The sequence below is a fragment of the Dermacentor albipictus genome, chromosome 3 (assembly GCF_038994185.2).
Source record: "Dermacentor albipictus isolate Rhodes 1998 colony chromosome 3, USDA_Dalb.pri_finalv2, whole genome shotgun sequence".
In the NCBI taxonomy this organism is placed as follows: Eukaryota; Metazoa; Arthropoda; class Arachnida; order Ixodida; family Ixodidae; genus Dermacentor; species Dermacentor albipictus.
In genome coordinates this window covers 48,599,900-48,617,319 of record NC_091823.1, presented here as the reverse complement: position 1 = coordinate 48,617,319, position 17,420 = coordinate 48,599,900, and the positions used below count along the sequence as shown (strand labels likewise).

At 43.9% G+C, this 17,420-nt stretch overlaps 1 protein-coding gene across 2 annotated transcripts; it reads left to right on the top strand.

The window, feature by feature from the left end:
• The first annotated feature begins 15 nt into the window (after positions 1-15).
• LOC135898144 (protein YIPF6-like) lies at positions 16-7,902 on the top strand. 2 transcript variants are annotated; one of them, XM_065426905.1, is made up of 7 exons: positions 16-95; positions 460-594; positions 2,643-2,721; positions 2,799-2,841; positions 4,309-4,434; positions 6,713-6,873; positions 7,341-7,902. In XM_065426905.1, the coding sequence occupies exons 1-7, from the start codon at positions 69-71 to the stop codon at positions 7,454-7,456; spliced, it is 687 nt and encodes a 228-aa protein (XP_065282977.1). In that variant the 5' UTR covers positions 16-68; the 3' UTR covers positions 7,457-7,902. The 2 variants fall into 2 exon arrangements, with proteins under 2 accessions (XP_065282977.1, XP_065282978.1); XM_065426906.1 differs by lacking the exon at positions 4,309-4,434.
• The last annotated feature ends 9,518 nt before the right edge of the window (positions 7,903-17,420 follow it).

Here is a 17,420-nt window from a genome sequence, read left to right as displayed (position 1 = left end):
TAATTTTGTACATACAGATGCAAGAATGCGGCTCAGAAACACCATGAAACACTGGCTTGGTAGCCAATATGGCTGAACACAAGGCAATTCTGCAGGTACGATGGCACATACGTGTCATCAAATGTGTCAGCAGTTAATATTTCTGTACGCTCGCGGATTTCAGCAGTCCCGGTTGTTAGACTCTTAGTGCGGTACATCTGTATGTGATTCCGTATTAGCTGGTTATATTGGTGACACAGGTGCTCAGAATATACTCACAGATGCGAACTTCAGGTTTGGTTTCTGATGCCGTCAAATTGTGTTTTGGACAGAACTAACTACTTCTACGCTTTGTCGTGGGAAGGTTGTATAGAACAACCGAACGCATACGTCTTTGAAATGATCAATATTACATTTATAGTGTGTTTGGGCTGGGAAGACGAATGCTTTTTCTTATATTCGTAATGATCCCGCACGCAGTCTGGTTCAAGCGGATACCAGAGGCCTCCGTACCAGGACTATGAAACATCTTTGGAAGGTGACATTGCTGCAGCGGCAGCTCCCACTGAAGAAAAGGAGTTCAACACGCTCGACGAACCAGTGCTTACTACCATCGTAAGGCGCCCTTTTAGTTTGATGTTACCAAGCCGGCCGATCCTGGCCAGAGCTCCCAGGCTGTGCTACGGAGCAAGCTAGCGAGATCTGACAGTAATCGCCTAGTTCGCAATAGCATGCTTTCCTGCTGAAGCAGCCAAAGAGTCTCAGGCGCTTTAGAATGCCTCCCAGCTCTACACTGAGCAACACGGAATGCAGGCGAAAGGACGGGAAGTTTGTCGTGGGCGTTGTTCAGCGTTGCGCTGTCTGTACTTTTGATAACGTTAGTCATTTAACATATATGCGGATGTTCGCCTTCTTTTATGGCTGGGACCAGGAACGAGGACCGCACCCGAGAAGATTATAAGAGCTGACAACCGAATAATAAAACAATGTTTTAGGTATTGTCTTGTATATAAAGTCGTTAACACACTGCCACATTTAGTTCATGAGGGCGACCTGCAACCATTCATTTAGACACCCTCATGAACTGCATGACCACCTGTCCAAATAAAAATATTGTGAAAGAAACTAGCACAGAAGAATACGTAACTAATCAACAGAAACCATACATTTATGCTGCTCCTGAGTATAGACTTATGCATCTTGTTCATTTTGGGAGTAGTGGTTGAGGCTATGCTTTAACTTCTTGATTGGGACGGCGAGCCCCTGTGGCATAGGCAGCATTGCCTTTTTTGCTCCCCTGCGTGCTTGGGACAAACCAACATGAAAGCAAATTAGATATTGCTGTTGACTGGAGACATGCTAATTAAACCAGAGGTCACTGTGACCGCTGATAAAGGCGCACTTTTTTTTTAGCACACAGCCAAGGGCTAGTATGAAATATTTGCTTTTCGTATATAATAACTGTATGTGGCACACCATGGTTGCAGTCATGTGTTTGTATGTTCATCATGCTTGTAATGTGACAATGTGCTGCCAGAGCTGTTTCCTGTGAAAATTTGATGAAAAACAGTGTGTGACCATTGAACTGTTGGCATGAACTCTTTTTTGTCCACTCCATCTAAACATTGTTTTTGTACATGCTGGAGCATAGAAGCTGCTGATGCCTCTGAATTTCACTAAAAATTTCTTGCATACTTTAATTAAAAAATGAGAAGATTGTGATTTAGAAAGGAACTTGGCTGTGTTGTTTCACAACTGGAAAATATCTTCTGGGACATTGAAAAGCAGCAGGGATGAAATGAGGGACGAACTTGATGCATCAAAGCACAGATTTCCAGCTTTTCTAAAGGTAGACCTAATAAATCATTTTTATTACTGTGATGTATGAACATGGCCCTGCCGGAAACAAGAAAATGCAGTTTGAAATGATGCGCATGCAGATTTACCCATATTCAGTATAACGGAAACTATAGGTTTCGTAAAAGTGCCAAGTGTAGGAGTAGAAAAGCTCTTAAGCAGGAGAATAACATAACAGAGATAACATAAGGAATATTTGTAGTGGACATCTGAAGTGTACAGCTGAGTGAATGTCATGTGTACACGCTGAAAGAGCTGCAATAAAGCCTGCAGTTTTTACTTCTATGCAACCAGTTTTGCCTGCTCCTATAGCGCATTGTTCACATGACTGGCATTTGGCTGTACAGGAAGATAATCCTTTTATCAAGTTGTAGATATGCTGGCATTGATGTCTTGTTCGATTTCTGCAGCTTGACCAAGAGAGTTTCAATGCAAGCCTACTGTTAGTTATTTAGCAGGAGCACATAGCCTAATTTTTTGCTGCATTCAATGTCAGTACTTCATAATCAATGCTAACTGACTCTTGATTGACACTTAGCTGAGGGTATGGAAGCTGGATGAAACATGCCATTGTGACATTTACAGAAAATAGGTTATCTGGTTTCAGTTGTGTATTGCAGATTCTATAGCGATCAAGCTTAACTTTTGTTTGCTCCAGATGAGCTCCTTGGCATACTGTGTCATGCCTTGAAGATTTATATGCACGTGATTGTTTCTGCCCTTGTGTAGGCTAGTAGTAGGTATAGTACATTAATCTAGCTTTAGGGTGCACAATATTTTATATGCTATATATATTTTGTTTTCAGGTGAGGGATCTGAAAGCTATTGGCATCAAGTTTGCGCATGTCTTGTATCCGAAACAAAAAAATACAATATTAAGGGACTGTAAGTATAACATTCATGCTTCTTTTGCTTGAGCAAATCAAATGAGCTTGTATTAATGCAATTGATTGCTAATGCAGGGGACTTATGGGGACCTCTAATCCTCTGCGTCTTCCTTGCCATGTAAGCAAGCAGTTTTGACACTTGATTGCAGGAGATTCCATATTGTAACAAATTTATTATAACATCTTATTGTATGAATGTCTGATAAAGCAACACATCTTTTACTGCATGTGAAATAGTGAAGTTGTGTGTGTAGCAGTATCTGAAGCTGAGCCATTTGGTACATAGTCATTATTATTGTCAGTTGAAGCAAGGTGCAAAGGTACACAAATTGATGATGCACGCTGCTGACTATCAACTGTAATTCATTCATGGCAACCTGTTTGTATATATACGAAGGGTGGAAAGTGGAGAGGGTAAGGAGTCCAATATTATGGATTGCTACACCTTCTAATCTGCAGGACGATAGCACTTCCCAGCATCTTTTATGCAGTGCAGGAAGCCTTCTTTTCTTTTATTTGTGTACCTAATGCAGCAGACAGCGTGCCGGTGCACATCAATGCACCTTCATGTCTGGACAGGGCTTCAGCAATCCTTATTGCTGGTTGACACCTCTCATAGTGCACTGTCAAGACAGCGCCTCCACCAAGTGACAGAAGTTATGTTTTTTGACGCCCAGCTGATGCATGTCACTGCGCACTTAATGTCAGTCAACACACTCAGTAACTGCAATGAAACAAGTAAACTGTCAACACTGTCTAGAGCTAATGTACTTAATTTAGTTTGGAAATCACAGTGGGTCTAGGTGACAAAGGTTTTTCTGTATTCACCAGGCTGACAACTGTCCTTTGTTCTGGCAGTGTGCTTCCAAGCCACTCCCGATGTGATCCAGATATGCTGCACCACCTTCAGTCCACCAAATGCGGGAGTTCTCATTGAGACTCATCTGACACATACGCTAACACTTCAGGAAATGCAAATAGCATCTCTCCTTTACACACATTAGCCATGGTGACGTAAGCTAACACAGGTACCGGCGACTGACGTTGAGTAACTCTGACACAAGCCAACTTCTTCCTGAACAATCTTACCCCTAGCAGTGCACGGCCCACTCCAATTTACACCAATTGTTATTTTGATGTCAGGGAAACAGGAGAAGAGGGAGTATACCTCTAAAGTTAGCCCATAAACTCTTCCTCTGTAGGCAGTGCCTTTGTTACATTAGCCTTAGAATATTTGTGATGGCTTTTAGGGCATCAGTGAGCAAAGTATGAGGCGAGTCATCCCTGCCACTGGTGTGTTCAGGGGCGAAGCCTTGAGTTTTCGCTGTATGCACTTTCTGACATTGAGAATGTTAGGAAAGGTTGTGCTACAGCGTATGACACAACCTGTTCCTTGTAGAGAGGAAGTACGGTTTCTGTGACACTGATCCATGCTTTCATGTTCCTTTGTGTTGCCTTCTTGTGCCTCGCCTCAGCTGACTCATCATGGCTGTCTATTTGTACCTGATTGTCTGATACCTTTCCTGTCTTCCAAGAAAAAGAAACTGCAAGTTTCCATTAATATTTTGTATCTTTCATCGCTCAGGATGCTACAACAACCAGAGGATGAGAAAATACACAGCGGTGCTCCTCAGTTTGCCCAAATCTTTGTCTTGGTGTGGGTGGGCGCTGGCGTGGTGACATTGAACTGCAGGCTTTTGGGCGGAACAATGTGAGCACAGCTTTGTTAAATCACTGGCTACAAGCTCCTTGTGTGCAGTGTCATTTGCTTTTGCAATGTATGCTATTTGATCACCGCTGTAGGCAAACAAGTCTTCTGACCAGTCCTGTGCATATGAACTATTGGTATGTGAGGTATTATAGTTATCGGCTTCATAATGCTGCATTTTTGTTTTTTAGTCAATATTTTTTTAGTTGCAAAAATAACTGAGCCTGGAAGAAAATTTTTTTTCAAGAAGTAGCGTTCTATTGGTACAGTAGAGCTATCTTTGTTTGGTTTTCTTCTATCCTTAAAAACAATTTAATGCCTGATTATGATGGTGGTACACTACTTGAGGTACTGTTGAAAGGTGGAAGAGATTGGGAAGAAACAGGACAAATGCCTACCATGGTAAAAAAAGTAATAAATTCAGCATTTCAGCCCCCACATGAAAGCCTTGTTCACAATGAGCTCTAGGGTGAATACATTTGAGCATGTGATGAAGGTTGTGGTTGTAGATCGGGTTAAGGTGTACATCATTGCTATTTAAAAGAGGGAGTAAAAGAGACTACTTTGAAATGAAATTGGATGAGAGCCAGTGTAGCCTGCTGCAGTGGCTCTAGGGCTATGGCATGCCATTGCTGTGCAAGAGGTTGCCTATTCAGTTTGTCGTAGTAAGCTTTTTGGCGCACATTAAAAAACCCTTGCTGGTTGAAACAGACCAGGAGATTTCCACTGCGGCGTCTCTCATAGCTTGTGAGTTGCTTTGGGATGTTAACTTTTCGCGGTCCGTTGTTGGGGGCCACTTTTTGTCAGAGAAGCTCACCAAGGCTTTTAAACTGCCATGAGGAGCCCATCAGGGTTCTTAAACTGCCCACATTTTTTATTCCGGTGGATGAGCAGTGCCATCTTTCAAACGCTCACACAAGTGTGCACATCTGTTTACTTTATCCTCTTACCTATAGGTGGCAGCACTAAAGCAAGTAAGCAGAAGGAACTATAGTGCTGAGAAATTTCAACTGGGAAAAGAGCTGAAAAAAAAAAAATTCCTAAGTGCAAAACCACAGGGTTACATGAAATTCCTGTTAGACTGTATAATGAACTAGGACCGAAAAGTAAGGAAGCTCTGTTCAAAGCAGAAGAAGAAAGCTCCAACAGTAGGCAAATAACAAACAGTTGGCGACAAAGTAGAAGGAACTTATTTTATAAAGGTAAGGGGAAAAAGATCGAAGTCACTCCTATAGGCGGTTGACTACTACATTGGTAGTGTACAGGTTAGCAATGCAGGCAATTAAATTAAAACCGCAAGCACGGGTAGAACATAATGGGAGAGCCTTTGAATGGCTTCGTAATCGGTAGGTGTCTGGATGAGAACTTATTTCTTCTTACTCAGTTTATTGAAATATCCAGAGAAGAAAGAAGACTGTTATATGTAGCTTCTTTAGGCATTACTGGAGTGTATGAACATGTTACCCAAAATACTGTATTTAGTCGAATCTAGCGCGCACTTTTTTCCTGATAAAACGGATCCGAAAATTGCGTGTGTGTGAGAATCGAGTACGACCCTAAATCTGTATTACGATATCACCATTGGCAGTAAATTTTAATCAGTAAATTTTTCATGGCAAGTTAGGTTAATCTTAAAATACTGAGCAGTACTGCTGACAGTAAGCTTTGACTGTGCCCTTCATGTCAGACCATCTCTTGGCAACTAATGCATTCTGATGTTGAATGCATGGTCACAGGCTGTCATTTTATATTAGCGCAGGAAACAGCTGTGCTGGAATCAAGGCTATGTAAAAATCCAGAGCCCATAAAATTTTGTGTGCAACTTTCTCATGTTTCTTTTGTGGCACACCATCATTGCAGCCTTTGGGGTATGCCTTGATGTAACAAACACAGATATAACAAATTATAGGACATAATAAAGTACATTAAGTTTTTTAGCCAATGTTAGCTTGTAACAAATGTAGGTTTATAGTGAATACTGGATACATTATGGGTATTTTCATATGAAATGTGATTCTGTTATGCCGAGGTTTGAATGTAATAACATTGTTACACTAGTATTCAGATGAGCAGTCAGTGCACAGCAAGCACTTGTTTGTTCGTGGTGGCTGTTGCACCAGCTAGCTATGTGGCTGAATGAGGCATTTGGTTGATTGGTTGAAAAACTTTATTGAGGTTGAATGAGGCAGTGTCAGTGAAATGTAGTTGAGCTGCTTAAACTTTTCTTGGAATTAATCTATGACATGTTGTCATTCCTGGGCTTGCTTTCTCCTGTGGCCAGATCATTCTTTCAGAGTGTGTGCGTGCTGGGCTACTGCTTGCTGTCACCCTGTGTTGCATTGGTCATATGCCGGCTCATCCTACTAGCTGGGAACCAGACTGTTGCCCTGTTCATCCTTCGGTTCTTTGTGACCATGCTTGGCTTTGGCTGGGCTGTATTCGGTGAGCCTGCACTTGTTTGTTGTGTATCTTTGCAATACTGATAGCAACTGTAAAAAGTCCTAATGCCCTCATGCATTCCCTTTTCTCTCTTGTTGGACACTGATTAGATGTGGTGGGTTCTGCAAAACCTCCATTTGTAACCTGCTTTTGTAGTTTTAAACATTATACGAGTGCAGGAATATGTCGTTCATGGGGTCACCTAACTGTAGATAAACGGAATCTAAGTCACGTTCTACCACAGTTATGATGTGGCAGCGAAAAAAAGCATCTTATTGCTGTCATTCTGCTAATTATGGCAAGCAGAAGGAAAGCATAGTGGTAATTCTGATGGGAATAGTAGGAAAAGTATCTGTTATGTTGTTTATTTTTATCTAAAAAGCTAATTTGCTTACAGACTATTCTGGCATCCCTTGCTCATTTCTCTTGGTAACAGCGACATCTTTCTTTCTTGCTTATTTCCATTCTAGCATCAACGGCATTCCTTGCAGACAGCCAGCCATCATCAAAGAAAGCGCTGGCTGTGTATCCCATTTGTCTCTTCTACTTTGTGATCAGCTGGCTGATACTAGCACGGTCACCCTAGGGTTTTGTGGAACAAGCCGAAGACATATCTTCCTTTTTCTCTCCTCATGAAGTGAACTGAACTCGCCAACCACGGTGTATGCATCAAACCTGATTCCTCTGTGCATTTCTCTCTTTCTCATTCAAAGGAGACACTGGGATTGGGGCCTAACTTATTTTTTTGCTCGCTGCAAAGTAGGAAAAAAAGAAGGGGGGGGGGATTCTTTGCAACTATGGTTTTTTTTTTGGAAAGAAAGAATGCATTGCTCCAACAGTTCAAAGAACTAGAAGTAGCTTCTACGTTGATGAAAGCAGCTGCTGTGAGTGTGATAATGGGAGGATGCTTCCTCAAAAAGCATTCTTTGCACTTCATTTCTGTTTGTGTGGGAGGCTGAATGTTGAGATGTCTAGTCATATTCCACAAATTTCTGTACAAAGAACACTTTTCTAATAAAGGTTGAATCTTAAGCTTGTCTGTTTTCCTCGTCATGTCCTGGCCACAATGTGACCCTTATTTATAATGAAATAAGCTAAATAAGCTAAAAAAGGCTTTGCTAAAGCACACTACTCAGTCAATAAAGAGCTCGCAAGCACAGGAAATAATATTGTTCCTTTATTTTTTATTTTATTTATTCAGTACTGCCAGCAACCAATTGGCTGCCAAGGCAGGAGTGGGTACTTTGCATTATAAGTTATTTTTGGTACAAATCATTGTCATGCTGTGACGACGAAAAAACAATTGGTTTGGTTATAGTAGTTGGATTGGATTGGAAAAACTTTAATAAAAGTCCTGCAGGACGCACGTCAGCGCGCAGTGGGCGTCTCCCACGCAGGGACCCACAGGGAATACTTGGCGGCCGCTGCGCGAACCTGCTGGACGGCCCATTGCTGGCCTTGTAGGAGCGGGCTTCTTAGGGTCTTCTCCCACCTGTCGGAGGTAGAGTCGGGCGGAGCGTTTCTGCACTCCCAGTTATAGTAGTTGTAAAGGTCTTGTTTACTACCTCTTGCAGTCGACTAGCTAAGAGGGAATAAAGCGTTCCATTAATTTTTTTTTTGACGAGACAGCCTAGCTATGCAAAATGCCGCATTTGCACCAATCTAACGCAACGTGTTCTTGCTCTCAACTTTGCATTTTTTTTTCTTTCAAATAAACGTTTTGATATATATATATATGCGCTTCAAGATGCGGCGCGCTTAGCCGCTAGGCGACAAGGCAGCGCGGGAAAGCTATCTGGACGGCAGAAGGTATGGATCCGCGAATAACGAAATCGCAACGAAGGTGCAATGGCGCAGATGCGGTAGAGCTAGAGTGAGAAAGTTTATTTGGGGACTCTGGAGTGAAACGCGTCTTTGCTGCGTTTTTGTTATCACAGACTTTTTATTTCTACGTAGATTGCAAAAGCAGGATAACAGTAAAGATGGCGGGCTCTAGAGTCCAAACATTTGCGTCACATACATTTCGGAAGGCGACCTAAACTTTCATCACTGAGACATGGCGGCCGTCATAACAGACTTTCAATATTGTGTAATTAATATCTTGTAGCAAAAATGACTGTGGTTCGTGAACGTGTCTGTTAACACCGGCACAGGAAGTCTAGCGTTCTTCAATTTAGAAACTCGGAACAACCTTTATAAAACGGATACTCGGAAAGTTCGAATATTATAAACGAAGTTTTATGAGAGAGTTCGATGTTTAGCGGTCTTTGATTAGTTAGCGGATACCATTATACATACCTGCCGCAGTGGCTGTGGTTTCCTGCTGCCAAGAACGAGGTCTCGGATCCGATTACCGACCGTAGAATCCGCGATCAGATGTGGGAGAACGAAAAAAAAAAAAAAACACTCGTGTACTGTACACGTAAGGTGATCGAAATTATTCCGGACCTTCGGATTACCACATCCCTCATTGCCCGCTGTGCAGCTTCGGGTGTCATGCCCCACAATTCACTCACTTCCGAATATTGTGAAGCGGAACGCTACGGAACGTGGTGCGGCGCGTACAGCGCGACGAACCTAGAGTTACTGTATATGCTACCAAAGCCAGCTTTGGTAGCATATACAGTAACTCTAGACGAACCAAGAGGATAGAGGGTTGAGAGCCTTGACGTTTGGCCAACTACTATACCATATCCAACAGACACAACAGTCAATCTACAGAAAAAAAAGTGCGTTAAACGAAACGCTCGACGGGTTAAAAAAAAAGAAAGAAACTGTCGGATGTGTAGGAAAATTCGAGCGCTCCGTACATCAAAGACGGCGAAACTGAGAAAGTTGGGAAACCCCCACCCATTATAGGCCTAACTTCCCGAAATATACGCCAGTCTTTGCAAGCGATTCACTATGTCCGATACACGTACTTCATTATAGCCGAGGTATTTTCATACGTTTTACTATATCTGAGCTTGGCACATCTATGGCCTCCGTTACATCCGACCCATGATCCTGTATGCCGTATCGGCTGCGGACTCCTATGCTCCTATTTAAATACATGTAAAAGGAGAACTCGTTTTTTCTCGGCAACCACTGCACCAAATTTGGCGAGGTTTGTTGCATTTAAAAGGAGTACTTAAAATATAGTGACTGTTGGTTTGGAATTTTCGATTTAGGTCGTTAATTTTTAATTTAAAATTTGCAAAAACCGAAAAATTTCAGAAAACGAAACTGTCAAGTTTACATCTTTGTAAATCAGCAATAAAAAATGATATCACAATTCTGTGACCTGCATCTAATAGTACATCTAAAGCGGACAAAATGGATGTGTTGCACATGAATCTCAAGAAATTTAGTAATATGGAAATACAGCTTATGCAGAACCTCTGTACACAACGCAAACAAATTCACGTAAGATATAAAATGACATATCAAATTTGTCCGCTTTCAATGATCTAATGGATGCCGTTTACAGAACCTAGATATCTGTCCTTGACGCAGAGCTATTAATGTGTAAACTTCGTGCTTCTATCTTTGTCGAACTTTCAAATTTTTGAAAATATTTTTAACAAAATTCAGGCCTTAAATCGAAATTCCGCTTCAAATAGTCACTAGATTTTAACTTGCTCAAATGCAACAAATTTAATTAAGATCCGTCCAGCTGGGGTTATAAGATAAACGTTTTTGCGTTTTACATGTATTTGAATAGGCCGCGTCGGAGTTGGATCCTCTTAAAGGGACACTCAAAGCAAATACTAAAATGACGTGGACTGTTTAAATACCATTCCATAAACATCGCAACGCTTCTTGTTTCGCGCCAAGAAAAGACAGTTTACGCGAAAATTGCATCTGAAGGATACGAATGCCTTTTTCGAAATTCAAATGTCCCGCCACACAACAGGGGGAGTAGTGCCATCACCATCCTTTGCTGCCGTCTATGAGTAAAACGCCTTAGAGATTCTCGAGCACTAGTATACCACTTTAGCTTGACTCAATATTTGCTTTTAGTGTGCCTTTGAGGGGACGGGGTTTTGTGAATCTTCAACATCGTCTGCTTGGAGCTCGAACCAGGTTGACCATTGGGGAAGGTTCAGCAGGGAAGACGTTATCACGTAAAAACAAATGACAGAAGTTTAATACATCGTAACGAGTGAGCGGTGCGCTCCAAAGAAAAAAAAAATAATGTAAAAGCGTTCAGCGTGCGCGCACCTGCACGCGAGGGCAGAGCAAATGCGACGACCCGCGCCGGCTCGCTGGCCCAACGGCAGCAAAATGAACGAATTCAATTTTTTTATTGCTTGAATTAGTCTGTAGTGTCTTTATTCCTTGCTCTTAAAGCGCTACTCAACCAACACGAGGCGATGACCGCTGACATGTTTATACGCTGGCTCAGCGTTACGCGACACAAAAGAAGCGGCAACGGATTGCTGCTTCACAGGCAGATGGAGCATCGGCCACCAAAGGATATAAGTATATTTAAGTAAAACAGCTTCACGCACAGGGAAGCATCGTCTGCCGAAATATTTGTTTTCAAACATATAGTAACTTGAGGGGGCGCAGGTGCGGGTCGGTGGGGAACGAATTAACCGAGTCGACATGCTTTCGAGCTTGAACTAAACCAGTTTTCTTTCCATAGCGATGTACGGTACCTCTCTCCAGAACTTCAGTGTGTTCGAATTAAGCGAAATGTCGAATAAACGGGAGTCGACTGTACTAGAGAGTACTGTTACTACCGCTGAGCGCCGGGCGAGTTTAATTGTTACTGGCATCACTGAACGTGGTTACTGTAGTGTCGGCAGTTCCGAAACCGGAATCAGACACTATAGTTGAATCTCTATGAAAGACCACAAACACAGAATGCAGACGAAATCCAGGTCCTGTCCTGTGCATTTCGTGCTTCTTCTTCCTTGGCGCCGTAGCCACGTTTCACAATGCGAGTGACCAAGTCTCCCGGCTTTCAGCAATAGAACGTTTGATCCTCAGGAAAAATTCAATTGTGTACGTTGCCCATATCGCGACGCGAATAAGTGCGTCACTAGGTTCCGTCTAGAAATAACTGGCAGGTAACTTAATGGCGTGACATGAAGAGTGCGACATGAAATGTGTCAAGCGCGTCGAATTCAAGAATGCATATATATGTTTGTATTCACGGAGCCGTGCCTGAACAAGTTGATATAATTTTCTGCAAACGATATCGGAATCACCGGTTTCCAGTACTTGCGAAAAAAAAAAAATAAATCGTACGCCAAGGCTTTACAGTTGTTGGCAGACACTGAAACATACAATAAACTTCATTTTCGAACGGATTCCCAATGCAGTTTTGCAGAATCGTTGGGCAGGGTGTTGTAGAACCGTATTTTTCGCATCTCAACCCAGGGCACTTAGTTTAAAAAAAAAAGAAAACAAAACGTTATTGAGGAGGAGTGGCCATTGGAGTAGATACACGCCAGAGAAAACGCAGAAAAAAATATCCCCCCAAAATAACAAAGGTGGGAGTAGGGGTACGTGAAGGATCTGCGGAAGGAATTAACAAAATCTGCAATCTCGAGTAAAACAAAATGAACAGCTTGCTCATTACAACTAATGTGTCACATTCCCCGAAAACCTGTGCGCCTGTGAGAGAGGTTTCTAGAAAAAAAAAAATATTATGATAGAGGTGGTGAGAACGAAAGAAGACGCGCAGACCGTGCGGGCGAGTTGTAATTATCAGAGCTAAGGGTCCCGGGGCAGCAGTGTAGCTCGTTAGATGGCGTTAGCCCCACGAGCTTCGTGGAGGGAGTAAAGTGGGTGAAGTTGGGGTGAGGGAGGGGGGTCAGCAGATGGCCCTTGTTATTCCGAGCGCGTGGGAGGAAAACCCACTCGCTGCCCGAGGAATCGAAATCCTCCTCGGCGCAACGTCGGGATAAAGTATACCGTGGAGCGGGGCGCACGTACAAGCCTCACGTTTCGCTGAGAGAGAGAGCGAGAGAGTCGAATTATGAGGAAAAAAAGAACAAATAAAATAAATGAAAGAGGGGGACGAGGGGGGGGGGGAGAACGCGTGACATTTTTGATTTTCAGCTAATCATTTAACGCGTCTTGGCTGTAACCCGGAGGCGTGAGCTTTCTTCATGCTGTGCAATTTTGTTTGCTTTTCTTTTGCTCTTCACGTTGGGTCCGTCGGTAGCTGTTGCATCTTCTTTTTCTCCTTGTCTCCTTTATTTTCTGTCGGAGCTTCCCTGAGCAAGCGAAGCGATTGAGCAAGCGGTGATGCGCGCGGGCCTTCTTTATTCAGCGACAAAACGGAACCGTTCCTTCCTTTCTCGCCTTCGTTGCCGAGTGCATGCCGCTTCTTTCTTCTTCGCTTTCTTTTTTCCGGGCTATACACAGTCTGCAGTCTGTGTCGCTAGCAAGTACGCTCGGCTTGCTTGGCTTGGCTTGGCCCAGCGCGCCTGCGTGGGTTACTGCGGTCGCAGCGCCGTCTGGTCGACCTCCGGGCATGGCCTGGTTAGTTGCCGGTCGCCTTCGCGCATGTAATATTGCAGCTATGTAGTAGTGTGCAGGATGATGCTCACGCGCGCCTATGCAGTGAGGACCCGTATTGATTTGCATCGATCTTCTTGCGCGTCCCGCGCTTTCTTCGAACAATGGGCGTCGTTCGGCCCTCCCAACACCGGTCCCCGGCCACGCCGCACCCTTTCCGCTGCTCCACAACAGACGTGCCCACTTGTAAATCGGCACGGAGACCCGACAACCGCAGTCGCACTCTCGGCCGTGAAAAGAAGCACAGCTGTGACTATTCTTGCGGGCAACCCTGAAACTTGTTTTAGATAGGAGTCTGTAGCTCTTCCTAGTTTTGAGTACCGTATGCTTCGATCCACTTTTTTTTTTTTTTTGCACGGCTGGAAAGACGCAGAGAACACACGCGAACGAGGACATTTTTTTTTTCGCCATGCAGACAACACAAGGCACAAAGCCACCTAACACGTTAGCAAGGCCGAAAGTAACTCCCGCAACGTTTTATTTGTGCGGTCGTTTAGCCTACTGTATGCGGCACATATGTGACATTGCGCCTGCCTCTAAGCGCTTGAATTTTCTTGACGCGCCAGATGTCGACGGAAGAAGCCAGTTAAGAATGTCGTGATCTTCGTGGTTATGAACATGTAAGTTCTAGCGCTGTGCTGCTTACATGTAACAGGGTGATACGCAGTGCGATTTGACGTAGACCAGTTCACATTTGTTAAGTGCATGAATCGTATGACATATACCGGTGCCACACGGCGCACTTTCGATCGCGATCGAGGTCGCGATCGGAATGCACGACGGCGATGTACTCCCTCGCGCACCTTGCGATTAGGAGCCAATCGCGACCGAGAAATTTGTTCTCGATCGGGACCGATCGCAATCGAAAGCGCGCCGTACACGTGTGACGCCCGTATTAAAAGTGTTGTTTAATATTGCGAACAAGCACGCGTCATGCGCTCAACGCCAGCCGCGAGAATTTGGTGTTGGAGAAAGAAGTGATGTTGCAGCTAGGGTCGCTAACGACTATTTGGAACTACGGACCGGGACGGTCCTTACACTTGGTTCTCCAACGTGGGGCCATCGCTTCGCTCCGAAACGAACATGCTGCCTCTCGCCGCAAGTCGTATCGCAGATCCCACCTTGTAGCTCAGTGTTGTTTAACTAGAGGGCACAAGGCCGCGGAATCAAATTCCGGCCGCGGCGGCCGCATTTCAACCAGGGGCGAAATGCGAAAATGCCCGCGTTCCGTGCATTAGAGGCACGTTAAAGATTCGGAGTCAAAATTCCGAAGTCAAAATTAATTCGGAGTCCTCCGCTACGGCGTGCCTCATAATCAAATCGTGGTTTTGGCAGGTGAAACCTCAGAATTCAATTCAATTCGAATTCAATTCTGACTGAGGCGTGTTCATAGGCGGCCCCACAAATAAACAGACCTAAGAGCAGGAAAGGCTGCCGAGAATGGGCAACATGTGGAACTATATATGGTATCGGTAACGAGGATGAGGCTGTCTTTGGAGAGTTGCTGTTACAGAAGAGCGGCGCTTGCGTCAACGACGTCGAAGGAAATACTTCCAGTCCGAAGTCACTTGTGTGGGAGGACGCCATTGCCAAGAGCGTTGAGAAGCTGTCTAGAAGGCATAGCGTCAAGTGGCTGCGCAGGTTGCCAAGCAAGTGGTAGGATAGACACAGACGGGGACTAGTAGTGTAGCCTGTAGTTATTGTAATAGGCAGATAAAAATATTGCTAGTAGCAGATATCGTAATTCCGCATCTCTAGCTGGATTACTTGAAGAGAAGCAGATTACTTGCAAGAAAAATAAGTGTGTAATCTACTGATTAACGTTGTTCCTTCAGTAAACAGCTCTAATAACTTTCAGGCTTACGTTGAACTGTGGCAGTGAAGGTGGTCAGCGCTGAAGGCATTCACATTTAGGAATCATTCCAAGACAAGCGTCAGTATCGATGTGTTCTTTCCCAAATGGTGCGCTGAAATGAATACATTCGTCTTCTCCTTATTCCTTACCGAAACAAACAAACAAAATAAAGCCTTTCTGATACGCGTACTGCTGAACGAAATTAGGTGGACCGTCATTCTTTTTCGTCACACATATTTTGGGGAACTAATATGTCGAAACTAGAGTTAGTCTTTGGATTCCTGCAAAATGCACATGGTCTCTCTGCGATTCCTCTCATAAACCATCTCTGTGTTTCTCTTGTTGGAAAAAACAAATGCAGTAAGACTGGTAGTCAAGAATTTATTTATTAAATGCATAGGGACATTTGTACCGCTCTATGTGTCCACCTTGTAATGTAATGTATCTGCACGAATGCCTTTCGTGCCTCACTATAGCTTGTTCATATACGTATAATGCGCAACTAGAAACTTTAAGGATGAAGTTTAAGCAGACGACATTATAAGGACATGCGAGCAGCATGAGGAGCTGAATTACCTAAATGATGCGTAGCAATTATGTGGGGTAACTACGCTTCCAAATGAATGAGGCACGCTGGAGTAATCGAATGCTAAAACAAATGCGCAAGAAGACTGTTTTCATGTTCAAATCTTCGCAGGACGACTATAAAACATCACCCCATACAGACAACTGAAACAAACAAACAAACAAACAAACAAACAAACAAACAAACAAACAAACAAACAAACAAACAAACAAACAAACAAACAAACAAACAAACAAACAAGAAAGCAAGCAAGCAAACGGGGAGACGGATAGACAGACAGACAAATAACTAACCAAACGAACAGAGAGACAAACAAACAAATTAACGAACGAGCAGACACGCCAACAAACAAAAAGGAAGCAAACTATCACGCTAAGCTAGTGTAGGCTGCAACCAAATGTGTAGAATTTTCGGGAATGTTCAGGAGTTCTACGGGCACAACGCCGGCCGTACATGAAAGGCCCGCGAGATCAGGCGTGAAATGTTCCGTGATTACTTGGAATGTTTCCTAACGCAGTGCTAGTCTAAGCCTTTTTATATAAGCGGTTCATTCTAGCGTAGCGCGTCCGACTTCTGCAAAAAAAAAAAAGCCCGTCTCGTCGCAGAAAGCAGCGTTTACATTACATTCTCAACAGACCGTGGTCGTATTCAAACAAACTTAGGTCACTTCATCAGTTTATTCAGCTCAAAGAAAATAAAAAGTGCGCGCGCGTTAGGGCCTCCTTTTCAAGCGCAGGGCAATACAATTTCCGCTCTTGCGTGCTATTTTAGAAGTGTACAGAAGCCAAGTAAACGCGAAGACGCGATTAGACGTGGAAGATTCCACGCGAGGTACGCGCACGGCATGTTCTAATATTGCCGCATTGTGCATTCCGTTTTCTCCATTAATTCGTGACAGCGCCTCGAAAGGCATCGAGAATAAATGAGTGCGTAGCGTACCCAAATACGAAAAAAAGAAAAAAAGCTACGCGAGAATACTTGTGAAATTCCGCTCGGGCGTTTTTTTCTGTCGTAAAATTCACACACGTGCTGACTTTAACTTCGAGTGTCGCGAGGAAACTGGAAATTCCAGGCGCGCTCTAAACAATCTCGTTTGAATTCCCATAGCAGCCACAGCGTGTTTAAAGATTCTTTGTCCCTCCTCGCTGGGAATCAAGACACGAAGCAACAGGGTGACACCAAAGAGATAAGCGGGCGCACGCTTTTGCCGGCTAAACGCGATAGCCCCGTTGCAGTAACGAGCGACTGAGCAGCGTCTGGACAAAGGGGCTTTTGAAAGCTTCGTGACAACGAAACTGTCAAACTTCTTCGTATTAAATATGTGTTGTCCTGCCTTAACTAGGCTTGCGATTTTCCGTAGGAAAAACTTATTTCGGCCTTCTTTGCCGTGTACGTTATCCTCCGCATCGAGCCCAGACGAAGACGCCAACCCGAAGACGAGGACGTGGCCTGAACCTTGAGGATCGAGTAAGGGTAGCCAGATCACAAAGGCCCTTCTCTCACCCTCGATGTTCGGTTGGTGGGGGACCCACTCCTCCAGACTGGATGGCGCCTTACTACCCACAGTCCGTGCTACCGGGCCTTCTCAAGGCA

What these genes read in the sequence shown, in the direction of transcription:
- LOC135898144 (XM_065426905.1), top strand. Translation starts at nt 69, where the DNA reads ATGGCTGAACACAAGGCAATTCTGCAG. An exon ending in AGGCTTTTGGGCGGAACAAT is followed by an intron (nt 4,435 to 6,712) that starts GTGAGCACAGCT and finishes TCCTGTGGCCAG; the next exon opens with ATCATTCTTTCAGAGTGTGT. An exon ending in CTTTGGCTGGGCTGTATTCG is followed by an intron (nt 6,874 to 7,340) that starts GTGAGCCTGCAC and finishes TTTCCATTCTAG; the next exon opens with CATCAACGGCATTCCTTGCA.